Below are 27,063 nucleotides of genomic sequence, written 5' to 3' on the forward strand. Positions count from 1 at the left end.
CCCTAAGCTGATAAAGTACATTAACATCAGCTCAAAAGTAAATAGTATGCTTAGTGTGGAAAGGATACCTACTAACTCCACTATTATTAGCATACTGAATATTAAATTGAATTAAATTCTGGTAGTAGCCAATAAAGTTAGACCAAAAAAACATAAAGGAAATTAGAAAACTGATTAGTGGAGTGCAATGTTAATTTATAGAAATCAGTTCCTTTGACATATAAAAATCACAGAAGATATAATGGAAGAAAGAACCCTACTTATAATGGAAACTAAAAAACTGAAATACCTCGGAATGAACTTAACATAAAATGTTAACAAGAAAACTGCAAAATATTCCTAAGGGACACAAGAATGTTGAAATAATAAAATTCATACCATGTAACTGAATAGGAAGACATCATAAAGATGCCTTTGATGTCAGTTCTCCTTAAGTGGTCATTCTCGATGCATTGTTTATTTTCCATAAATTTTATGTGGTCCCAATAAATATACCAACAGTTACATTATGGGAGGCTGTCCTGTGTACTGTAGGATGTTTAGCAGCATCCCTGGTCTGTACCCACTGGATGCCAGTAGTAGCCCCAAGTTCTGACAACCAAAAATGTCTCCAGACATTCTCTAATGTCCTTTGCAAACTCACCCCTGGTTGAGCACCACTGATGTATGCTAATCTCCATTATTAACTGCCCAGTGAAATCCTTTACCTCTTGGTGTGTGAGAAAAAACAAACATCTTCAAAGTCTATGAAAATGGCTTTTAATTAATCAGTATATTGATTTACCAGTAAAGGTATGTGGTTGTTTCACTTATAAGTGCCTGTAGCTCACTAGCAGAAGACTGTGGTTTGTTGGAGGGTCTTTAGCCAAAAACCAGAATGATACCCACTGGGTTATACCGCAGATTAGGATGTGGGAAATTCTGTAGACATTGGAAAGAAAAATACATTATGAGAAATGCATATACCCAATGGCATTAGACCATCCGATCTGATGTTATTACCACCTTAAGAGATATGTTAGATATGTATGGAGTCATTTCTATCATGAAAAATGTCTTAAAAAGAAAATTAGAGATTGGTTCAAGATGGCAGAGTAGAAGGACATGCTCTCAAGCCCCCTTTCAAGAACACCGGAATCACAACTAACTGCTGAACAATCATTGACAGGAAGACACTGGAACTCACCAAAAAAGATACCCCACATGGAAAGACAAAGGAGAAGCCGCAATGAGATGGTAGGAGGGGCGCTATCAGAATAAAATCAAATCCCATAACTGCTGGGTGGGTGACTCACAAACGGGAGAACACTTATACCACAGAAGTCCACCCACTGGAGTGAGGGTTCTGAGCCACACATCAGGCTTCCCAACCTGGGGGTCCGGCAACGGGAGGAGGCATTCCTAGAGAATCAGACTTTGAAGGCTAGCGGGATTTGATTGCAGGACTTCAGCAGGACTGGGGGAAACAGAGACTCCACTCTTGGAGGGCACACACAAAGTAGTGTGCGCATCGGGACCCAGGGGAAGGAGCAGTGACCCCACAGGAGACTGAACCAGACCTAGCTGCTAGTGTTGGAGGGTCTCCTGCAGAGGCAGGGGGCAGCTGTGGCTCACCAAGGGACAAGGACACTGGCAGCAGAAGTTCTGGGAAGTGCTCCTTGGCGTCAGCCCTCCCAGAGTCCACCATTAGCGCCACCAAAGAGCCCGGGTAGGCTCCCGTGTTGGGTCGCCTCAGGCCACACAACCAACAGGGAGGGAACCCAGCCCCACCCATCAGCAGACAAGTGGATTAAAGTTTTACTGTGCTCTGCCCACCAGAGCAACAGCCAGCTCTACCATCCACCAGTCCCTCCCATCAGGAAACTTCCACAAGCCACTTAAGATAGCCTCATCCACCAGAGGGCAGACAGCAGAAGCAAGAAGAACTATCATCCTGCAGACTGTGGAACAAAAACTACGTTCACAGAAAGATAGACAAGATGAAAAGGCAGAGGGCTATGTACCAGATGAAGGAACAAGATAAAACCCCAGAAAAACAACTAAATGAAATGGAGATAGGCAATCTTCCAGAAAAAGAATTCAGAATAATGATAGGGAAGATGATCCAGGACCTCAGAAAAACAATGGAGGCAAAGGTCGAGAAGATGCAAGAAATGTTTAACAAAGACCTAGAAGAATTAAAGAACAAACAAAGAGAGACGAACAATAAAATAACTGAAATGAAAACTACACTAGAAGGAATCAATAGCAGAATAACTGAGGCAGAAGAACGGATAAGTGACCTGGAAGACAGAACAGTGGAATTCACTGGCGCGGAACAGAATAAAGAAAAAAGAATGAAAAGAAATGAGGACAGCCTAAGAGAACTCTGGGACAACATTAAACGCAACAACATTCGCATTACAGGGGTCCCAGAAGGAGACGAGAGAGAGAAAGGACCCGAAAAAATATTTGAAGAGATAATAGTCGAAAACTTCCCAAACATGGGAAAGGAAATAGCCACCCAAGTCCAGGAACCGCAGCGAGTCCCATACAGGATAAACCCAAAGAGAAACACGCCGAGACGCATAGTAATCAAATTGGCAAAAATTAAAGACAAAGAAAAATTATTAAAAGCAGCAAGGAAAAAACAACAAATAACATACAAGGGAGCTCCCATAAGGTTAACAGCTGATTTCTCAACAGAAACTCTACAAGCCAGAAGGGAGAGGCATGATATATTTAAAGTGATGAGAGGCAAGAACCTACAACCAAGACTACTGTACCCAGCAAGGATGTCATTCACATTCGATGGAGAAATCAAAAGCTTTACAGACAAGCAAAAGCTAAGAGAATTCAGCACCACCAAACCAGCTCTACAACAAATGCTAAAGGAACTTCTCTAAGTGGGAAACACAGGAGAAGAAAAGGACCTACAAAAACAAACCCAAAACACTTAAGAAAATGGTCATAGGAACATACATATCGATAATTACCTTAAACGTGAAGGGATTAAATGCTCCAACCAAAATACACAGGCTTGCTGAATGGATACAAAAACAAGACCCATATATATGCTGTCTACAAGAGACCGTCTTCAGACCAAGGGACACATTCAGACTGAAAGTGAGGGGATGGAAAAAGATATTCCATGCAAATGGAAATCAAAAGAAAGCTGGAGTAGCAATACTCATATCAGATAAAATAGACTTTAAAATAAAGAATGTTACAAGACACAAGGAAGGACACTACATTGATGATCAAGGGATCAATCCAAGAAGAAGATATAACAATTACAAATATATATGCACCCAACATAGGAGCACCTCAATACGTAAGGCAACTGCTAACAGCTATAAAAGAGGAAATCGACAGTAACACAATAATAGTGGGGGACTTTAACACCTCACTTACAGCAATGGACAGATCATCCAAACAGAAAATTAATAAGGAAACAGAAGCTTTAAATGACATCATAGACCAGATAGATTTAATTGATATTTATAGGACATTCCATCCCAAAACATCAGATTACACTTTCTTCTCAAGTGCGCACGGAACATTCTCCGGGCTACATCACATCTTGGGTCACAAATCAAGCCTCAGTAAATTTAAGAAAATTGAAATCATATCAAGCATCTTTCCTGACCACAACGCTATGAGATTAGAAATGAATTACAGGGAAAAAAACAAAAAACACAAACACATGCAGGCTAAACAATACGTGACTAAATAACCAAAAGATTACTGAAGAAATCAAAGAGGAAATCAAAAAATACCTAGAGACAAATGACAATGAAAACACGACGATCCAAAACCTATGGGATGCAGCAAAAGCAGTTCTAAGAGGGAAGTTTATAGCTATACAAGCCTACCTCAAGAAACAAGAAACATCTCAAATAAACAATCTAACCTTACACCTAAAGGAACTAGAGAAAGAAGAACAAACAAAACCCAAAGTTAGCAGAAGGAAAGAAATCATAAAGATCAGAGCAGAAATAACTGAAATAGAAACAAAGAAAACAATAGCAAAGATCAATAAAACTAAAAGCTGGTTCTTGAGAAGATAAACAAAATTGATAAACCATTAGCCAGACTCATCAAGACAAAGAGGGAGAGGACTCAAATCAATAAAATTAGAAGTGAAAAAGGAGAAGTTACAACAGACACTGCAGAAATACAAAGCATCCTAAGAGACTACTACAAGCAACTCTATGCCAATAAAATGGACAACCTGGAAGAAATGGACAAATTCCTAGAAAGGTGTAACCTTCCAAGACTGAACCAGGAAGAAACAGAAAAGAGGAACAGACCAATCACAAGTAATGAAATTGAAACTGTGATTAAAAATCTTCCAACAAACAAAAGTCCAGGACCAGATGGCTTCACAGGTGAATTCTATCAAACATTTAGAGAAGAGCTAACACCCATCCTTCTCAAACTCTTCCAAAATATTGCGGAGGAAGGAACACTCCCAAACTCATTCTATGAGGCCACCATCACCCTGATACCAAAACCAGACAAAGATACTACAAAAAAAGAAAATTATAGACCAGTATCACTGATGAATATAAATGCAAAATTCCTGAACAAAATACTAGCAAACAGAATCCAACAACACATTAAAAGGATCATACACCATGATCAAGTGGGATTTATCCCAGGGATGCAAGGATTCAATAGATGCAAATCAATCAATGTGATACACGATATTAACAAATTGAAGAATAAAAACCATATGATCATCTCAATAGATGCAGAAAAGGCTTTTGACAAAATTCAACACCCATTTATGATAAAAACTCTCCAGAAAGTGGGCATAGAGGGAACCTACCTCAACATGATAAAGGCCATATACAACAAACCCACAGCAAACATCATTCTCAATGGTGAAAAACTGAAAGCATTTCCTCTAAGATCAGGAACAAGACAAGGATGTCCACTCTCACCACTGTTATTCAACATAGTTTTGGAGGTCCTAGCCATGGCAATCAGAGAAGAAAAAGAAATAAAAGGCATACAAATTGGAAAATAAGAAGTAAAACTGTCACTGTTTGCAGATGACATGAGACTATACATAGAGAATCCTAAAGATGCCACCAGAAAACTACTAGAGCTAATCAATGAATTTGGTAAAGTTGCAGGATACAAAATTAATGCACAGAAATCTCTTGCATTCCTATACACTAATGATGAAAAATCTGAAAGAGAAATTTAGGCAACATTCCCAACAAAAAGAATAAAATACCTAGGAATAAACCTACCTAGGGAGACGAAAGACCTGTATGCAGAAAACTATAAGACACTAATGAAAGAAATTAAAGATGATAGCAACAGATGGAGAGATACACCATGTTCTTGGATTGGAAGAATCAATATTGTGAAAATGACCATACTACCCAAAGCAATCTACAGATTCAATGCAATCCCTATCAAATTACCAATGACATTTTTTTACGGAACTAGAACAAAAAATCTTAAAATTTGTATGGAGACACTAAAGACCCCAAATAGCCAAAGCAGCCTTGAGGGAATAAAACGGAGCTGGAGGCATCAGACTCCCTGACTTCAGACTATACCATAAAGCTACAGTAATGAAGACAATATGGTACTGGCACAAAAACAGAAACATAGATCCATGGAACAAGATAGAAAGCCCAGAGATAAACCCACGCACCTATGGTCAACTAATCTATGACAAAGGAGGCAAGGATATACAATGGAGAAAAGACAGTCTCTTCGATAAGGGGTGCTGGGAAAACTGGACAGCTTCATGTAAAAGAATGAAATTAGAACACTCCCTGACACCACACACAAAACTTAACTCAAAATGGATTAAAGACGTAAATGTAAGGCCAGACACTATAAAACTCTTAGAGGAAAACACAGGCAGAACACTCTATGACATAAATCACAGCAAGATTCTTTCTGAGCCACCTCCTAGAGAAATGGAAATAAAAACAAAAACAAACAAATGGGACCTAATGAAACTTAAAAGCTTTTGCACAGCAAAGGAAATCATAAACAAGACAAAAAGACAACCCTCAGAATGAGAGAAAGTATTTGCAAACGAATCCACGGACAAAGGATTAGTCTCCAAAATATATAAACAGCTCATGCAGCTCAATATTAAAAAAACAAACAACCCTAACCAAAAATGGGCAGAAGACCTAAATAGACATTTCTCCAAAGAAGACAAACAGATGGCCAAGAAGCACATGAAAAGCTGCTCAACGTCACTAATTATCAGAGAAACGCAAATCAAAACTACAATGAGGTATCACCTCACACCAGTTAGAATGGGCATCATCAGAAAATCTACAAACAACAAATGCTGGAGAGGGTGTGGAGAAAAGGGAACCCTCTTGCACTGTTGGTGGGAATGTAAATTGATACAGCCACTATGGAGAACAGTATGGAGGTTCCTTAAAAAACTAAAAATAGAATTACCATATGATCCAGCAATCCCACTACTGGGCATATGCCCAGAGAAAACCATAATTCTAAAAGACACATGCACCCCAGTGTTCACTGCAGCACTATTTACAATAGCCAGGTCATGGAAGCAACCTAAATGTCCATCGACAGACGAATGCATAAAGAAGATGTGGTACATATATACAGTGGAATATTACTCAGCCATAAAATGGAACGAAATTGGGTGATTTTTTGAGACGTGGATGGATCTAGAGACTGTCATACAGAGTGAAGTAAGTCAGAAAGAGAAAAACATATCGTATATTAACGCATATATGTGGAACCTAGAAAAATGGTACAGATGAACCGGTTTGCAGGGCAGAAATTGAGACACAGATGTAGAGAACAAACGTATGGACACCAAGCGGGGAAAGCGGCAGGGTGGTGGTGGTAGTGGTGGGATGAATTGGGCGATCGGGATTGACATGGATACACTGATGTGTATAAAATGGATGACTAATAAGGAAAAATATAAATAAAAAGAAAAAGAAAATTATACCATTGGAATTTCTCTGTTTTCAAAATCATATACCTGGGGATCATTCTTAAATAAGGAATCAGACCAAAACAAGAATAACAACAGGAATTCATCAGTGAGCAGAAAGTGTTAGGGATCACATCCCCCACACTCACCAGCTGACCACACCGTGGCATCCCAAAACATGTGGCCTCTCTCTGACCTCAGAAACCTTCTGGGGCTTCCTCATTAAACTCTGTTTAGTGTCCTCACCATTCAACCATCCACCTGTCACATGTGGACAGAATCTGTTGGCCGCTCTTGGATTCACTGCAGGCTTCTACTTTCCATCTCCCATGCCAGCCATGGAGCTGGCTGAGTAGGTCCCTTCTGCGTGTGCTTTTGAGGGAAATTTTCACAAGAGATTGATTCACAACACTGTGAACAGACCCCCAAACCTCAGCACTATAATCAGTTACCCAACAGCCCTTGGAAAGTTTGTTTTGGAAGTAGGAAATTTTCAACTATTCATTATCAGTACAAATGAAAGAACAGAAATGTGATTACTGTTGAGAGAGAACACTATCTATCTGTGAATGGATGAGGACTGAAAACTTTAGGAGAGTCCACATAGAATCAGTGTTGTCAGGGTTAAAACATAAGTCCCGAAAGGCTTTCATCAGGTCCTTAAGAATAACATTACAAAAAGTGACATTAGCAACCATTCTAGAAGAAACACACAGCCCCTGTAGAAATACAAGTAAATTCGCTCTTTTCCCTTAAAGGAGCATTCAAGTGCATTTTGTTCATTTTTACAATAGTGAAAGAGAGTGCCCTTCAGTCAATTTTCTGTAATTTTCAGGACCTGGTACAAATTATTATATTTTCTCCCTTTAAATGTCAAGGGCAAAAAGTGGAGGGCTCCCCCGCCACCCAGAGCCAAGCGCCTGGGCCAGCAGGGGGAGCGGAAGGATCCCCTGTGCTCAGAGCACAGGGGCGCCCCGCGAGGACCCGAGTCCGCGGGGCGCTGGCCTGGCGCGCGCAGAACCTCGTGCCCAGAGGTTCCGACGCCACACGAGCCGTCACAAAGCCCGATGCCAACGTTCGCCTCAGCGCCGTAAGCTTCGCGTCTACAGACTTCGGGGCCGCCCAGAAGCCAAAGCCCGTCGAAGGTGCAACCCCGCCGAACCGCGAGCATGGACAGCTCCCCGACCAGGTACCTGGGCACAGTCAAGGCCAGGCAGCCAGCCTGCGCTCGGAAGAGCCGGTCCACATGGTTCCCATGGCTCCGAAGCTTCCGAAGGTTCCCATGCACCGGGCCCGCCCGCGGCACCTGCCTCCCGCTGGGCCGGGACGGGGGCCAAATCCTGCGCCACCGCCGCTGCCGGGACTGCTGGCTCCGGGTCCGCAGGTCGCTCCCCGCCGCCCTGCGCCGCTGGAGGCGCCACTGGGTCCGCGGGTCCTCGGCGCCCCAGCGCTCGAGGCGCCTTCCCCGCGGGCCGCCCGTCCACACCTTCTCGGGGCTGGGGTTTTCCGGCCATGGCAACACTTTAACGATGAGGTCCCTGTGGAACGCCCGCCACACGCAGAGCCTGGTGGACATCCGTACCGCCCCGCGTGACATCCTAGGCAGCTTGTACACGTATGCGCCCAGCCAGGACTCCCCGGACCCCTGTGCCAAGGAGACCAGGCTGAGGGCCCTCAGCCGATGCGAGAAAAGGAAAAGGCGGCTCGACGGGCCTCTCAGGTCTGAGAGCCCCGAGCCCAAGAGAAGAAGGCAGAGCCCCGAGCCCTGGCCATCGGGCCTTCCGGCCCAGGTGGAGGCATGGAGTGGTCACTGCCTTTGTGCCCAGGCCGGGGCCTCTGAGAAGCAGCTTCTGCTCCCAGGACAACAGCCTCTGAGAAGAGGACACTGAGCCCCAGCCTGACCAGCAGCCCTGACTGAGCCTTCCCTGTCTGCCACCCCACCCCAGCCAAAACTCCCGAGATGCCCGAATCTGCCCACAAGCCATTTATATAAATAAAAAAAAAAATACAAAGTAACATTGCGGGCATAATAAGAGGGGGCCGGAAACCAAGTAGATGGTCATTTGGACACTTTGCCTGTGTTGTTCTTTCCGTCTAAAGCCTCTTCAAATACTGTTCAAACATGAATTTCAAGGTTTCCCCTTTAGAGAGTCAGAGAATGAGCTGTAAACATAGCAAAGTCCCTTCTCCCTCCCATGGAGCACGCTTTCTAAGGGGGCGGAGACAGAAGGTAAACATTTAAATACATGTCCACACTGACAGGTGGGGAGATGTGCTATGAAGAAACCAAGGCAGGAGGAGGGATGCACACAGCTGCACCGACACACTGTGGCCCAAGCGCTTCCTCTGTCCCCATCACCATGGAACCCACTATCCCTTACTACAAATTCAAGGCCTTCATTCCGTGTTTCCACTGGGGGGCAACACGTCATGCTTTAACACGGCACCTCAGCAAATAAAAGGAAAATATGTTATCTACTTAGAAATAAAGATGTCCAAAACATTAAAATTGTTGGTTGAAAATATTAAACTCAACATTTTCAATGGAGACAGTTACTGTTACATACAAAACATCCTGGGCTGAAACTCTATATATCAAGCTTTCATTTTGAAGTTTACTACCTGCCATTTGCTAGACAGGAGACAAGGCATTGCACTCTGCATGAGTTACCAGAAAGGGCTTGAGACCTTCGTGTGTCAGTGAGGGTACGGTTAACTGCTTAGGGGCTTCCTCGATAGAAGAGGAGTAAGTATCCCTCCTACATGATGGTTTGGCCAGGAAAAGTAAGTCAAAGATTTTAAGCCCACAAAACAGTAAGCTTCTGCTCTACAAATATCACCTATAGAGACAAAACTACAGAGATGTGTTTCCATTTGGTTCCAATCTAGGCAGTTGAACTGGTAATGAGTAAACCCACTTGCCAAAGTAGCCAGCTTGTGGGGAAAGGGCCAGGGCAAAGCACACCCCTGCTTCTGGAGCCAGCTGCAAGGCAGAGGCTGCACAGGACGATGGAGACACCCTCGTGGGCTGGGGCTTCCTCCTTGTCTGGATGATCCTTTGGGAAATTAACAGATGTCCTGGCTACCGCAAGAGTAAGACACTGAGGTCCAACAAGAGATAAAATGCAGGCGGTGGGGAGCTCCTTCTACTGTGGCCATTCCCGCCACCTTCACCGTGGGAGTATCCGCCCAGGGGACTCAGGTGCAACACGAGGGAGAAATGGTGGGTGGGACACCGTCTGCTTGTGTCCACCGCAGCCCAGGAGACGGGCCACTGGTTTAAGAGCCACGACGTTAAGCATGCTTCATTCACTCACAGATGTTTACCAAGAGCTAACAATGATTAGCCACTATGGTTAGGGAGGGTTAGGAGAAGAGTTCTACTGCAGGGGCATTCAGATTGCACGACCCTGCCCATAAGTGCCGGGTCTAGGAGTTTAGTGCTATTAAGACGCTTGAAGATCAAGGTCACAGTGTGAGCTCACCAGAAGATTAAAACCAAAGTGGGAGCCAAAACTCCCGAGATGCCCGAATCTGCCCACAAGACTCCATGCTCCATCGGAGAACAGACCCAGGATAGAGGGGAGGGCACAGGGCTTCTGGATTCCACGTGGTTTGTCCACGGTCTTTGTCAGGAGGGGCTCTAATTTCTACCCACAGTAGAACTTCATGGTCTCCAAGCTTTGAGCACCGTTTTCAATTTTATCAGCTGAGCGTTCCCTGGGAGCCTATCAAACACTCTGTCCATCTGCAACACAAGACTTCTCTGGGCCCTGCGCCATGAGGCCAAGGCCCAAGTCTACCCTGCACTGTGCGGCCCTGTATTCCTGAAGTGTGGCCCGTGTGGGCACTCAGTGACCATGATATGAATAGATGGATGAATGAACTAACAGAACGCAGTAATGAGCTCCATTGTTTTTACTCACTGTTTCTACATTATTCCAAGAGAGAGTAACTGAGAAAGTAAATTGGGCCAGCACAGCAATAATAGAAAAGGGAGAAAGGAAAGGAGGGAGATTAATTCCCTAAAACTTTGCCTACCCAGTCGCAAATATTCAGACGACAAAACACAGACAACTCTCTAGTATAAGAAGCCGCCTGGGGCCTCCCTGGTGGCGCGGTGGTTGGGAGTCCGCCTGCCGATGCAGGGGATACGGGTTCGTGCCCCGGTCTGGGAGGATCCCATATGCCGCGGGGCGGCTGGGCCCGTGAGCCATGGCTGCTGGGCCTGCGCGTCCGGAGCCTGTGCTCCGCAGCGGGAGAGGCCACAACAGTGAGAGGCCCGCGTACCACAAAAAAAAAAAAAAAAAAAAAAAAAAAAAAAAAAAAAGAAGCCGCCTGAATACAGTGCAGGTAGAGGTAGCCGAGAGGAAGTGTCCATGGAAGGAAAGTGGGTGCTAAAGGAAGTAACCTGAAGATGGATTTACAGATTTCAGTAGATGACTGACTTAGCGACCAAAAGATGCAGATTCCTTCCAGTGACAGATTATGTCCAACCAGCGTGACTTCTTCCATGCCCTTTCTTCTAAATGTGACCACACTGAATGTCCTCTAAGATTTGCACAAAAGGAAAAATTAATCAGCCAACAGCACTGACTGAACTAAACATGTCTTTTAAAGTACGTTTTGATGTAATCAAGAAACTGAAATGCCTAAATCTTACAAACTTCTCATCACAAGAAAAAAAAATTATATCACAATGCACGGTGACAGATGTTAACTAGACTTACTGAGGTGATCATTTCACAATACACACAAATATCAAATCATTATGTCATATACCCGCAACTAATATAATGTGATCTGTCAATTATACCTCAATAAAAATAAATAAATCACTGAAATGGCATTAGCACAGCTAAACAGCAAACCTACACTTTCAAGATTTGTAAATATAGATGGGTCTGATGGAATTCTTTGTATTCACTGGAATAACAATTTTGTCCGACTGTTTCACAAAGCTGTAATATTTATACATACACAATGGCTCCTGTCAGCAAATCACTAAAAGGGTAGAAATGTCCACTCCCATTCCTCGAGTGTGGGGAGCCCTGGTCTGAAGGTAACTGTCTAAGAACTGGCTCCACTACCACTTCTCATCAGTGGTGCCAGACAGGGCCAACTAGGGTGGGAAGAATCAGCCTCTTGTTTCTGGAAATCAAAGGACTAAATAGGAGCTGGGCTGCTGTTTAACAGGCATGAGACCGTTCATCCCCTTACCGTGGATACAAGAGCATGTTGTTCGTTCTTAGATCACAAGGCTTATCCTTGCCTAATTAGGCAGAGGAAGAAATCCATTCCGTGCCCTACATCATTTTACTCAGAAAGAGAACACTATGCCTGCGTTAGACTTCTGCCTCTCCTGCTTTTTTATTTTCTCCTTTTTTATTTTCTCCTTTTTTATTCTAAAAAACCAATATTGGAGTAAACTAGGCAATTAGATTTCTCAGTGTACCTGGAAAATAGACTGAAGTTTAAACTTAATCATATTTTCCTGAGATACTAATACTTTCAACATTAAAAAATTCCTATGAAACGATTTTAGAAAGTCTGGCCTAAACCTTCTTATAAAAACTTGAAAACACCTGTTTACCATCTTCAATCAAAGTCCCAAGAAACCTTCGAGTAATCTGATCTAATGAAACCAGAACTTTCTACCAGTTAAACTTGTCCTTCCCACCAGTTAAACTTGTCCTTCCCTCTTCCATTGTACTTTGAAGAAAATCCAGGGAAGAGCAAGAAAACCACTTGATACCAAGATTTGTAAGTAATGCTTTCAAAGGAACTGTCTCGTTTCTGTCACACATTTCGTCCGTCTTCCATGACTCCCAGGGCCGGCTTCCTGGGTGTGGGCCTGTGCTGTGTGGGACCTGGATTTACCCATCATTTAAATCTCAGGGCCTACCTAGCCGCCTACACAGCAGGCTTCCAACACAGGTTACTTAATTCTCTGGCCCCCATCCAGCAGTGCAGCCCACAGGCGGCCTCAGGAGAGCGCCGTGAAGAAGAGGCTTCTGCTTCTCACACCACTGCCTTGGGCGCTGTCAGCTCTTTCTCTCCCTCACTCCCTGACAGCACCGCGAGGAGGCGCGATGGAGCTTGCCTGTCATGTCTGGCCCTTAAAGAGCTCGCCTGTCATTTCTGGCCCTTAAAGAGCTCAGGCCGGTCTGATCAAAACCTAGACACACTGTCTTCCCGCCCCTAACACACAGCTTCCCTCCCCCGGCCGGCCGTGCTGGCCTCAGCGGCGTGCTCTGTTCGTTGACTCTCCTGGCTCCACCCCTCCTGCGCTTCGCCCCTTACCTCCCCGCAGTCCTGCTCACTGGGGGATGGAAAAGGCAGGTGGGAGAGGGCGGGGATCCGACAGGAGAGAAAAAGGCAAGCCTCTTTTTCCCAAGCCAGGCTCCTTGTGCTGCCCGCTGGCCGCTGGTGGCCCCTGCCGGGGCGGGTCCTCGCGTTCTCCACCCAGAGTGCACCCGGGGGGCCCCAGGAGACAGGTCTGGGGGCCTGCGCACTGCCCCTTCCCCTGACAAGGACGACGCAGTCTGGCCGAAGGCTTCCGTCTCGCCCCTCCCTGCCCGCTCTGCCGCCTTCCCTTTGCCCTGCACTTGGCTCTCGGGCCCCACAGGCAGCGACTCGTGCAGCTCCCTCCGGAGGCCTCTGCTTGGCCCCGGGCAGCCGGCCGAGTGCAGGCTGTTGGCAAAGCCGCCCTCTCTCACCCAGCCACGGAGGCTCAAGCCAGCCTTTGCCTTCAGACTTCTCCAGCTAAGAGGCAGGCGCCAGTTTCTGTTCCACCCACGGGACAGTCTCAGTGGCTGGGGACACCATCACGGTGGCTCGCGCTCCAGGTGCTGCTACTCTGGTGGCAGCAGCTGGAAGTGGCCCTGGGAACGTGTGCAAGCTGGGGAGTGATGTGCCCCTCTCCTCTCACAGACGGCTCCTCTCTCCACTAGCAGCGCTGCCTGACCTGAGGTGGGCGGGGGAACACGCAAGGGGGCCACTAGTGTGGCCTGGGCGCTAACTCATCACATGGACCCAGCTGTCAGCTCCCAGCGGGCTGCGTGGTGCACCCACACTGGGGCCCATCCCCGCCCCTGTCCTGCGGGGAAGCCGTGGACACGCCACACCCTCTCTGCAGGGCCTCGCCCTCTGCCTCTCGGACCCTCGACCTTCTCTTCCACTGCCCGCTTGGGGTCATGGTGACTGCACCCGTTCAGCTCTCCTGCAAGTCCTTCATGGATGTGGCCAGGACCTCGCTTTAGAAACAACACCCTCTTGCAGAGTCAATCCAGCTTATACTGGGTCAACGGTAGGCTGGCGGTAGGTTCCCAAATATGCAGAGGAGACACTGAGCCCTGTGTCACTGGAGGTGATCACGCTTGATATGAGATGCCGTCGTTTGGACTGGGTGAAAGGTGGGACGAAGAGTCTTCATTACTCTGTTCATTATTTGACTGTCTTTAGTGAGTTACTCTTTACATCTTCCACCCAGCGCATCTCAGTAGCTCTGAGTATTCTGCAGTATCCATAGAATAAGCAGTGACAGGATAGGAAAAAATCGATTTAAAAAACGGGCCAATGTTCAAGATTTGAATCCCTAAAGCCATCCTAACAGGCATACTTCCCACCCTCTAGAATCCACTCTGCCTCACACTGGCACCAAAAGACCTCTGAAAAGCACATTTAAAATCTGATCCATTTGCCAAGCTAGTGGTGTCTTTCTATTACCCACCACACTCGGGAGAGGCAGCCTGTCTGGGAAGCTGTTTTCAATTCATCTTGCATTATGTGGTGCCCTTTCCCATAGAGGAAACCTGCTCATGTAAAGAAGCAGCCACCGTTAGGGGGCAGCACGTGTACTGCATCTTAAACACATCCTGATTCATGAGGCAGCCCTCAGCCCTCAGCCCCCTGAGAGCAGTATTGCTGGGACTCAAGCTGCCTGAAAACAATTTGTTGACCCCAATCTAGGTTTGCACTTTTCAATTTTTCAACTGACATTGGCAACAAAAGCCTCTATATAGCCTAAGCACCCAGTTCCAATTAAAACACCTTTGCAAATAAACCAGATTACATATTCACAGACTCCTACAATGTCCGGTTCCAAAAAATCAAATTCCCAAAGTGAATTCCTCAAAACTAATCTGAAATGTTACATATTTATATTAACTTTTCCTAAGAATGGAAATGTGATATAACACAGTCATTTACAAGGTGAAATGTAGGTACTAAGAGGAAGGAATAATACAATGAACACAGCAATGTATAAAATCTGTTGATCAAAAATGACAATAAGATAAAAAGAGACTAGTTGAGGGGCTAGCATTGAGATGACCAGCGGCTTTTTTCCTTATATTCTTCTTTTTTTTCGTGTTTTAAAAGTGAGGTATAGTTTTATGTACAATATTATATAAGTTTCAGGTGTACAACACAGTGATTCACAACTTTAAAGGCTATAACTCCATGTATAGCTATTATAAAATACTGGCTACATTCTCTGTGCTGTATAATATATCCTTGTAGCTTATTTATTTTATACATAGTAGTTTGTACCTCTTAACCCTCTACCCCTATCTTGCCCCTCCCCCTTCCCTCTCCCCAGTGGGGACCACTAGGTTGTTCTCTATATCTGAGTGTGTTTCTTTTTCTTACACTCACTACTTTATTTTTTAGATTCCACATCTAAGTGATAACATACAGTACTTGTCTTATTATTTCACTAAGCATAATAGCCTCCCAAGTCCATCTGCGTTGCTGCAAGTGGCAAATTTTCATTCTTTTTTTCGGTTGAGTAGTATTCCATTGTATGTATATGTATATGTGTGTGTGTGTGTGTGTGTGTGTGTGTGTGTGTGTGTGTGTACACCACATCTTCTCTATCCATCCTTCTGTTGATGGACACTTAGGTGGCTTCCATGTCTTGGCTATTGTAAATAACACTGCTGTGTACATTGGGGTGCATATATCTTTTTGAGTTAGGGTTTTTCTTTTTTTCTGATATATACCCAGGAATGGAATTGCGGGGTCATATGGTAGTTCTATGTTTAGTTTTTTGAGAAACCTCCATACTGTTTTCCACAGTGGCTGTACAATTTACATCCCCAGCAACGGTGTACCTGGGTTCCCTCTTCTCCTTATATTTTTCCTTTTTTATTTTTTGGAAGGCAATCTTCTCATTTTTATTTTTAAAAGGTTATTATAAATTGTTTTGGAAAGAATGCTTCCGTTTAAAGGCATAAGATAAAGGCAAATATATCTTTTCTAAAAATCTATAAAACAGGAGAAAAGTTCACATAGGGCATCATTTTTTTTTACCTTACACCTCCTTCTTTCCATTTTTTGAATCATGTGAACACGTTACATATCTTAAAATACATACGTGTATTGTGTATATATGTGTGTGTTTGTGTACACACAAATCCACATATCATATATTTATTTTGCTCCCCCAAATGTTACTCTTCTGTTTTATCCCTTATATTCACAGCCCATGCATGATACATTGTGGGTCTGAGGAAGACAATAAATAGAAACCCTCTTTGCCAAGTGCTCAATAAAATTAAGACAAAAGAATGAAGCAGACAGGAGACCAAAATAAAAGGCTGCGTTGGAGGATATGACTTTTATCAGCGGGCAAATTTCCTTCCTAATTTTAAAAATATCCTGCGATGAGATAAATTCATCTATAGTGACCCGGGCAGAGCTGAACTGAGGCAGGTATCATCATATTCTGGTGTCATATGCAAGATATTTAACACCTTAGGATCTGGCCCCTACCAATCTAAACAGTCTACAGCTACAGACAGCACGGACAGCCGTGTGGGTGTGTAAGCTTGCCCAGGCAGGGCCTGATTCTGTACTTAGTGTGGGGAGCAGCACAGAAAAATGCGTGCTGAGGGCAGGCCGGCTCCTCAAGAGAAGGGAACCCATGCCCCGTTTATCCTTCCAGCCCACCAATCAAATCAGTCATTTCACCTCTCAAGGGAAGAGTGAAGTAGGGAGTAGAGAGAAACCAGGAGTGTTACCCTAATCACAAATGGAGATGGACGGAAACATCACAAATAGGGAAGATTCCTTCGGAAGAACAGATTCAAATGTAAAACTATTAGAAGTTGTACTAAGGCTCTGAAGAAAATAAACAAGGTGCTGTGACAGATACCAACAGTGCGATGAACCTATACATATGTAAGTTATTTTCAAAAGGAGTGTGCTGTGCACTTATCCCCTTGCCCCCAAGTTCATATGTTGAAGTCCTAACCCCAAATGTGAATGTACTAATATTTGGAGATAGGGCCTATAAGGAGATAATTACAGTTAAATGAGGTCATAATGGTGGAGCCCTGATAGAGAGGATTAGCGCCCTCATCCAGAAAGGCACCAGAATGCTCACTCTCTCCCCTGCCACTTCCCCCTCAACAAAGAAGAGGTCATGTGAGCATACAAAGATTTGGTGTTGCCTACAAGCTGAAAGAAGAGGCCCCAGAATGAAACCTACCTTGTCAGCATCTTAATCTTCAACTTCCCAGCCTCCAGAACTGTGAGAAATAAATTTCTGTTGTGTAAGCCACCCAGTCTGCGGTATTTGGTTATGGCAGCCAGAGCAGACCAATACAATGAGAAGGGAACTCTTTTCTTTCTATCTTTATCTATCTATCTATCTATCTATCTGCAAGAGAAATATTTATACATATATAGAGAGAGAAATGTAGAAAGCTTATGACATGTAACTACAAATTTTTATATTGTCTTCATAGTGCCTATTGAATGAAGAGCATTGTTAGAACATGATATAAACTATAAGCAGAGCTAGATTATAAAGGTTGTTTTTAATGTTAAATTAAAATGTGGGTCCCTTAAAAATTAGATGTGTACATTATTTTCAAGATTGAGTTTTGAATTAATGTCCTGTCTCAAATAATACTGCAAACAATCAATTTAGACTTTTCATTGCTTACTTACTCAGTTGCTTCTCTGTTGGGAACTCTTCTCATGGAGAAAGCCACCATCGCTTTGAAGAGATATTCTTCATCTGTATCCCAGGCATACTGAAAGAGAAGTAAAACCGAAGGTAAAGTGAAGAGGCATGGGGTAAAAATTGGTCCATTGGGTTCTAACTGTGGCCACGCTGGTGTTGGTGTGTGTCTGTCTGTCTGTCTGCGTCTCTCTCTCATCTTCCTCATACAATAAAGACTGAAGACCATGATAAATCATGTCAGCATAATGTTCAGGATAGAGTTTCCTGGCTATTCTATCATTGTAAGTGTGGTGTGTTTCCCATGGCATTATCTTCTTCCAAATCTGCAGTATTAGTAGCCAGTCAACAAATAGGGCATTTGGACATCTCATCTTGGACATCTCATCCTGGACATAAACAGTTGATTCCCTTCTTTCCTTTCACCTTTCCCTCATAAACTGACTCCCCTTCTCAGCTTCCTTCCCTTTATTAACACTGGTACAATTTTACTTTTTATATTATTAGCTGAAAACTTGAGTGTATGTGTGTATTATGGGCTGAATTGTACCCCCCTTCAAAGAAATTCATATGTTAAAATCCTAACCCCCCAGTAGCTCAGAATGGAACCATATATGGAGATAGTGTCTTTACAGAGGTGATTAGGTTACAATTAGATCACTAGGATGGGCCCTAATCCAATATGACGGGTGTCCTTGCAAGAACAGGAAATTTGTCACAGACACATACAGAGGGAAGACGTGTAGACACAGGGAGAAGACAGCCATCTAGAAGCCAAGGGGAGAGGCCTGGAACACATCCCTCCCTCACAGAACGCAAAAGGAACCGACCCCGCTGACACCTTGATCTTGGACTTCCAGCCTCCAGAATGAGAGAAAACAAATTTCTGTTGTTTAAGCCGCTCAATCTGTGGTACTGTGTTACATACAGCAGCGCTAGCAAACTGAAGTGGCTGACCCCACATTTTAGGTGGTAATCAAGTGTAACGGGAGAAAATCACAAAACAGGTTTTGTGGCTTAAGTCTAAACTCATGATGACCTACTCCCAAATTGCCTGGGATCCCCTTAGGATTCTCCATCAGTTTTCTCTCTCTCATGGTTCACAAGGACTATTTCAAAGCTCCTTCAGGCCTCCCCAAATCTCAGTGCTCCCCTCAAACCTCACTCTCACTAGGCGCTCTTGTTTTATAAGTTACTGATAACATCTCGAGTCATCCACTTACACTCCCCCGCCCTCCTGACACCAAGTACAAAACTTCCTCCATAGGCACATGTCTTATCCACGTCCTCCCCCGAAGGGCCAGATGTGGTGTTTCTCCTCCTGTCAACGGCTGATCTGTCCACCTCTATTAGGAACGCTTCCATTCGGCCCTTCCCAGGATCTAAACAATACAGTTTTCCCCTCTCTTCTGTGCATTCAGTGCTGACTGGAGGCTGTCCACTGACTCTGAACCATGCTCAAGTCTCTCCCATTAAAACAACAGCAAAACTAAATCACTTTATTCAGTCCTCCTTCTTCTACCCATTGCTGTCTCCCTCCTGCCCTTCACAGCCACAATTCCCAAAGGAGTTATCCATCCTTCTGTCTTTACATGGTCACTGCCTACTTACTCTTTTCTTATATAAATTTATTTATTTTATTTATTTTTGGCTGTGTTGGGTCTTCGTTGTTGTGAGTGGGCTTTCTCTAGTTGCGGTGAGCAGGGGCTACTCTTCATTGTGGTGAGCGGGCCTCTCATTGCGGAGCACCGGATCTTGTTGCGGAGCACAGGCTCTTGTTGCGGAGCACAGGTTCTAGGCACGTGGGCTCAGTAGTTGTGGCATGCGGGCTCAGTAGTTGTGGCACATGGGCTTCAGTAGTGGTGGCTCGCGGGCTCTAGAGCGCAGGCTTAGTAGTTGTGGCACACAGGCTTAGTTGCTCCACAGCATGTGGGCTCTTCCTGGACCAGGGCTCGAACCCGTGTCCCCTGCATTGGCAGGCGGATTCTTAACCACTGCGCCAGCAGGGAAGCCCCACTGCCCACTTATTCTTAACCTCCTCCACCATCTGCCTTCCAATCCCTCCACTCCACAAAGCAGCTCTCTCACGTTACCAACGACCTTCACGTTGCTCAACACAATGAGCAGTTTTCAGTCACGCCTCGCTTGGCCTCTCAACGGCATCTGATGCTCTTGAACAGCCCCTTCATCTGAAAGCGCTCTCTTCCCTTTCGTGATACAGCGTCGTCCTGGTTTTCCTCCTGCCCCTCCGCCTCCTCTGCAGGTTCACCCTCCTCTACAAGGGCTTTAAGCTTTCGAGAATCGCTAAGCTCAAGGCTAGCCCCTCTCCTCTTGCCACCCTCCGCTTTCTTCCTCAGCCCTGTCATTACCACCTCAGTGCAGGTGACACAGGAATGTGTATCTCAAGCCACTTCTGTCCCTGCCTGTTTGTCAATAATACCTCAAAGTCAGTAAGTCCAAAATTAAAGCCATGGTTTTCTTGTTGGTTCTTGGTTCCCTGACTCGTAAATGGGCCATCATGCATCCAGTTGCATAATTAGAAACCAAAGCTTATCCTTGACCCCTCGTCCTCTCTTCCTTGTCATCCCATCCCCGTGGCTCTCAAATCCCTTCACTGCGCCCTCTCTCCACCAACACACCGCACTCCAAATAGCCATCATCTCCCACCTGCACTGCTCCAACTGCCTCCCAACTGGCTCCCCCTCTCTACTCCAGTCCCCTTGACTCTGTCTTCCACACTGTGGCCAGAGTGCCTTGTAAACACAAATTCTGTCATGACACCCCTTCCACAAAACTCCTGGTCACTTTAAAGATAATATCAGGGACTTCCCTGGTGGTGCAGTGGTTAGCAGTCCACCTGCCAATGCAGGGGACACGGGTTCGAGCCCTGGTCCAGGCAGACCCCACATGCCGTGGAGCAACTAAGCCCGTGCGCCACAACTACTGAGGCTGCGCTCTAGAGCCTGTGAGCCGCAACTACTGAGCCTGCGTTCTAGAGCCCGCGTTCCACAACTACGGAAGCCGGCATGCCTAGAGCCCGTGTTCTGCAACAAGAGAAGCCACCGCAACAAGAAGCCTGTGCACAGCAACAAAGAGTAGTCCCTGCTCGCTGCAACTAGATAAAAGCCCGTGCACAGCAACGGAGGCCCAACGCAGCCTGAAATAAATAAATAGATAGATAGATAGGTACATTAATTTAAAAAAAGAAGATAACATCAAAACTCCTCAACACGGTCCACACATTCTTTGGCCTGACCCCTCCTTCCTCTGGAAACTCACCATGCACCATGCTCCTCCTCACTGCTCCTCTTCCAGGCACCTCGCCCTTCCTTCCACCCTTCACTCTCCCCAAGTTCTTTCCTATAGTAAGCCTCTGCATGTGCTGGTCCCTCCACCCTCTTTCCTTTCATCCCCTGGTTCACTTTTACTCATGCTTTAGACCTCACAGCAAGTGCCAGTTACTGCGGCCCCTCATGAGGCCAAAGCCCCTACATACTTCTCCTCTCTGTAATGCTTGTCAAGATTACACACTTGCATTTGGTTCATTAATATGCAACCAATGCCACTACTATAAGCTCCCCAAAGGCAAGGATAAGCCTGGTTTTAGCTGCACTGCATCCCCAGCATCCAGCTTGGTGCCTGCCCTCAGAGCAACCTGGGATAAGCAACCCTACGCACTGGCAGAGATGGTGGATTGTGCAGTCAGACTGCCTGGGTTCAAAACTGACCCCTGCCCCTTGCTGACTTGAGATCTTCAGTAGGCCACGTAATGTCTTTGCGCCTCAGTTTTCTCACCCACCTAACGACAATGGGAATACCCATGCCACCTTCCTCAAAGGGTTGTTGTGAGGGCTAAATGAGCTGACGTGAGCAAAGTGATTAGAAGGGTCCCAGCTAGAAAGTAAACTAAGTTCTCAAGGAATGCTGGCGGTTAGAATGATTATCACTCACCGAGCGAACAAAACGGTGGATTGCCCTGCAAACTGAACACTTCCAAGTATCTTTAGCACTCTTGTGTCATCTCTAGCCTGAGGCGTCTATCACCTTCTACTCGGGAAAACTGTCACAGACCATGCCGGAAAACCGAAACTAGAAGGACACAACTCCATCTTATTAATTCAACAGTCTTTACTGTTCCTATAGCTACCGGAGCCCCGTGAGTATTCTGTTAACTTTAATTTCATAAGCATATATTTCATGTTATTATTTTGATATCTGAGAAGAATTGAAGAAACCTCACCTGAGAATTGGAACATTTTGTGCTATGAAAGATCTCATGCGGGTGAAACATGCCCTCCTTTCGATGATGAGAAAAGTCACTGACAAAGTTCAAATGACCACAACGGTGGGGAGCGGAGCCCAACCCATACCTGAGAGCCTGATTCAGGCCCCTGTGCTCCGCTCTGCTAGGTGGACACGTGCAGGCTTGCAAAACTGTTTTGGGTAGCACAGAACTTCACATATTTTCCAGCACACACTGCACATTAAATACTTCAGGCAAAATCACTTTATTAACAATTTCATTTTACTACAATCTTTTTTGCTTTAAGAAAATATCAGATTTGAGGTCTTTAGAAGCAACCTATACAAGTTTAAGATAACTATGCAGAGAAAGCAGTGTTATTAGCAAACAAAATTTTAAAGGAACATACAAGTTTCTTCACTTACCGCTTTATCTCCCAGAGCTGTTCTGAGACTAAGTCTCACTTTAAAAGCATTTTCTGCATCTGCCAGAGAGAAGAAAGAGAGAGAGCACTATATGATGATAAAATCTGCCAAAATGGAACCTGATAAATCCTAATATTTAATGCAACTCGAATCAACAGAATTGCAAGTAAACTGCCCCAGATACTCCCAAAAGTTTAACTGCAATCATCTTCAATGGTTGAAATGTTTATTTCAAACTCATAAAACATTCACAGGCTCAACTTTCCAGCCATGATACGACGGCAGATTTAGAAAAATAAAGAAGTCTTTCAGGCAGAGACTTGTCAATCATTTAGAAAACTGTTCATCTATTTTGAAGTTTCAAGGCTTACGTACCTGGTTGACAGAGTTCGGCATGAATAGCAGTCACTAGAAAAAAGAGCAGCCACAACATTCTTTCAAAGTGGAAAACACAAGGCAAACGGAGGGGAAAAAAATCCACCCTTCACTTAAAGCTGCCTTAGCCATTCTGTGACCCGGATTAGAATATCAGACAAACAAGCAAGCCACCACCTGAAAGGTTTAATGATTAACCCCCATCATCTGGGTTAATACTTGGAGAGAAGCAGCCCATCTCCTGTCAGTTATTTATGAAAATCTGTTTGGAAAACAGATTAGCTGTCCTTTCCAAACTCTACCTCCAAAGAATGTTTTCTCTGCTGACCCAAAAGTCGGAATCCTCCCCCCACCTTGCTTCTGTTGTTGTCTGGTTAAATGCACGGTGGAAAGAATGAGTCCTTTCTGGAGGTTTACCTTGGCATGAACTTCCCATCTTTTCAGGGCTGAAATATCTCTGGTGAATAGATAGACTCTCTTAATTTAGGAAACAAACATCACCCCTTTCTATCTCTGGTGAACAAAGGACACCCCTCCAAGACTGGCCTCATTAGACCCTCTCCTCCACAGGTAAACATTCAGGCGAGTTTCCAATTCAAAGAGAATGGTTTTGCTCAGCGCTAAGCTCTGGTAGTTGTGTAAAATCAAAAGTTAATGATGTACAGCAGTGCTATCCAATGGAACATTCTGTGATGATGGAAATGTTCTATATCTGCACTATACAATATGTGTACAATACGGGCCCCACTAGGCATAGGTGGCTGTTGAGCACTTGAAATGGGGCTAGTGCTGCTGAGGAAATGAACTTTTATTAAGTTAATTTAAGTAGAAACATGTGGCTAGGCAACTACATTGCTCAGCGCAGCTATACGACAGTAATTAGGAGCTACCGACCATGAACCAGCTTTGCCGAATTATTTCTCTAATCCTCCAAACAGCACCCCACAGTTGCTGTGGTATAATCATCTTACATACGAGGAAACCGAGGATCCAGTATTTAAGGCATTGCTGGCAACAGGGAGTGGAATGGGTGTCACTTTACCAGCCTGGATGACTTACACGTGAACCCTATCTCCACCACACTGAACCCGACTGTGTCTCAGGGTCATCACTGATCAAAACTGAAACTGTAACGAAACCTCAGAGATGCTCTGAGGACTACGGCAGTGAGTGGAGAAGAACCTTTCCCCTAGTGGGCATTCTACAGGTGCCAATCAAGACCCCCAGCGGGTCAGTGTCGGGACTTTCCTCTCTACCACGCTGCCTCTGCATGTGTTCAGTCCCCAGATTCCACCTCGTTGCCTGAAAACCATGAATGGAAATATTAGATCGGGTGACCCCGCTGATAAACAGAAAATCTGGATTTTTAAAGCAGCAACAAGAAACATATCAACAGCTACACTTCTCACTTCCCCTTCCTGGTTAGGGTGATAGCTTATCATGGATGACCCACTGCTGTTGGCTAACTCCACTTAAGGAGCTTTTCCTCATCTCCTTCACCTTGGTTGCCAGGGCACAGAGTCAGGAACAGTTGTACTAGAGAGAGAAGTGGCCAAAAGTTAGCCTAGTCATTCCAGAAATTTCACTATTAGATGAAACGGAAATTTCCTAGAAGGAAGGGCCCTCATAACTGACCCCTGAAAACAAAGTCAGACTAGATGAAGTTATCTCAGGAAATGTTAGACTAGATAAAGGCATCCTGGGGGCGGGGAGGGAATAGACAGAGGCGGTACCAAAGCTGATTATTTGCATCAAGGAACAAAGCCCTGTTATGGAGACAGAAATCTGATTCAGCCTTCTTTTCGCCTTAAAACTTCATAAGAAAGGATCTTGCTGTGATTTATGTCATAGAGTGTTCTGCCTATGTTTTCCTCTAAGAGTTTGATAGTGTCTGGCCTTACATTTAGGTCTTTAATCCATTTTGAGCTTATTTTCCTGTGTGGTGTTAGGGAGTGTTCTAATCTCATACTTTTACATGTACCCGTCCAGTTTTCCCAGCACCACTTATTGAAGAGGCTGTCTTTTCTCCACTGTATATTCTTGCCTCCTTTAAGGGAACACTCTTGCACTGTTGGTGGGAATGTAAAATGATACAGCCACTATGGAGAACAGTATGGAGGTTCCTTAAAAAACTACAAATAGAACTATCATACGACCCAGCAATCCCATTACTGGGCATATACCCTGAGAAAACCATAATTCAAAAGAGTCATGTACCAATATTTTCATTGCAGCTTATTTACAATAGCCAGGACATGGAAGCAACCTAAGTGTCCATCAAAAGATGAATGGATAAAGAAGATGTGGCACATATATACAATGGAATATTACTCAGCCATAAAAAGAAACGAAATTGAGTTATCTGTAGTAAGGTGGATGGACCTAGAGTCTGTCATACAGAGTGAAGTAAGTCAGAAAGAGAAAAACAAATACCGTATGCTAACACATATATATGGAATCTAAGGAAAATTAAAAAAAAGGTCATGAAGAACCTAGGGGTAAGACGGGAATAAAGACGCAGACCTACAAGAGAATGGGCTTGAGGATATGGGGAGGGGGAAGCGTAAGCTGTGACAAAGTGAGAGATTGGCATGGACATATATACACTACCAAACGTAAAGTAGATAGCTAGTGGGAAGCAACCGCATAGCACAGGGAGATCAGCTCGGTGCTTTGTGACCACCTAGAGGGGTGGGATAGGGAGGGTGGTAGGGAGGGAGATGCAAGAGGGAAGAGATATGGGAACATATGTATATGTATAACTGATTCACTTTGTTATAAAGCAGAAACTAACACACCATTGTAAAGCAATTATACTCCAATAAAGATGTTAAAAAAAAAAAACTTCAGGGTTTCTGTGGTGGCGCAGTTGTTGAGAGTCCGCCTGCCGATGCAGGGGACACGGGTTCTTGCCCCGGTCCGTGAGGATCCCACATGCCGCAGAGCGGCTGGGCCCGTGAGCCATGGCCGCTGAACCTGAGTGTCCAGAGCCTGTGCTCCACAATGGGAGAGGCCACAGCAGTGAGAGGCCCGCATACCGCAAAAACAACAACAACAACAAAAAAACCCAAAAACTTCATCAAATGTCTCCCTTTTGCTTTTACTTAGTCACTTATGTGAGGAGGATTGAAGACAGTAAAATGCTGAGTTTTTGTCAGTGTAAGCCACTCATTTGAAAAGAGAAGAAAAATCTCTTCTCTTTTGAATTATGATTTCCTAATGCTCGTTGTATTGTTTTTTTAAAGGTAGAAAAAAGAGCAATACAGGTTTTCTATAGAAAAAACAGAGGTGCATGCATGGATATGAACATATGTAAAAATTCATCAAGCTTTACACCTAAGAAATGTGCACTTTCCTGTATGTGTATCACAATAAAATATTAAAAAAAAATCTTACATGTTAAAAGTTTAAAAAAAAAAAGAAAATAACAGAAAAGCCAGAAGAGAAAAGTAGAAATCACCTGTAATTCCACCAGCATCAATGACCATTGTTAATGTTTTCTAAATATTTGGAATATATCTTTCTTAGCCTTGGGTCTTCATGTGTGTGTGTGTGTGTGTGTGTGTGTGTGTGTAAATACAGATAAATTTCTTCTTAAAAATAAAACTGGGAGTAGAATGGTGGTTACCAGGAGCTGGGGGAATTAGGGAGATGTTGAAGGGTACAAAGTGGCAACTAGTAGATAAATAAGTTCTGGAGATCTAATGCACAGCATAGTGATTGTAGTCAACGATACTGCATTGTAAACTTCAAAGCTGCTAAGATATTAGATCTTAATTGTTCTCACCACAAAAAAGAAATGATAATAATGTTATGAGATAGACGTATTAGCTAATGCTACAGTGGTAATCATATTGTAATATAAAAATGTATCAAATCAGTATGTTGTACACCTTAAACTTACAAGTTATATGTCAACTATATCTCAAAGAAACTGGGATTATACTATTATTAAGCTTTGTCACCTTCTTTCTTGAATTTAACAGTTTATTTTTAATGTATTTCCATATCATTAAATATTCCTCTTTAATACAGTTTTTTTGGGTTTTTTTTTTGCGGTATGCGGGCCTCTCACTGTTGTGGCCTCTCCCGTTGCGGAGCACAGGCT

The 27,063-nt window shown here is 44.3% G+C and overlaps 2 protein-coding genes across 2 annotated transcripts in view; one reads left to right on the forward strand and one right to left on the reverse strand.

Annotated features, from left to right (window-relative positions):
- Positions 1 to 27,063, forward strand: part of LOC307069568 (carbonic anhydrase 5B, mitochondrial) — a gene marked incomplete at its 3' end in the record, with an annotated part of 84,156 nt that overhangs the window by 1,064 nt on the left and 56,029 nt on the right. The window lies entirely within an intron of this gene.
- On the reverse strand, positions 810 to 23,013 carry LOC307069036 (collectrin-like; the record flags this gene model as incomplete). Its single annotated transcript, XM_079727188.1, has 4 exons — positions 810 to 921; positions 17,900 to 17,985; positions 22,581 to 22,639; positions 22,956 to 23,013. The coding sequence occupies 4 exons, from the start codon at positions 23,011 to 23,013 to the stop codon at positions 810 to 812; spliced, it is 315 nt and encodes a 104-aa protein (XP_079583314.1).

This window comes from Hyperoodon ampullatus (genome assembly GCF_949752795.1).
Source record: "Hyperoodon ampullatus genome assembly, chromosome: X".
Lineage (NCBI taxonomy): Eukaryota > Metazoa > Chordata > Mammalia > Artiodactyla > Ziphiidae > Hyperoodon > Hyperoodon ampullatus.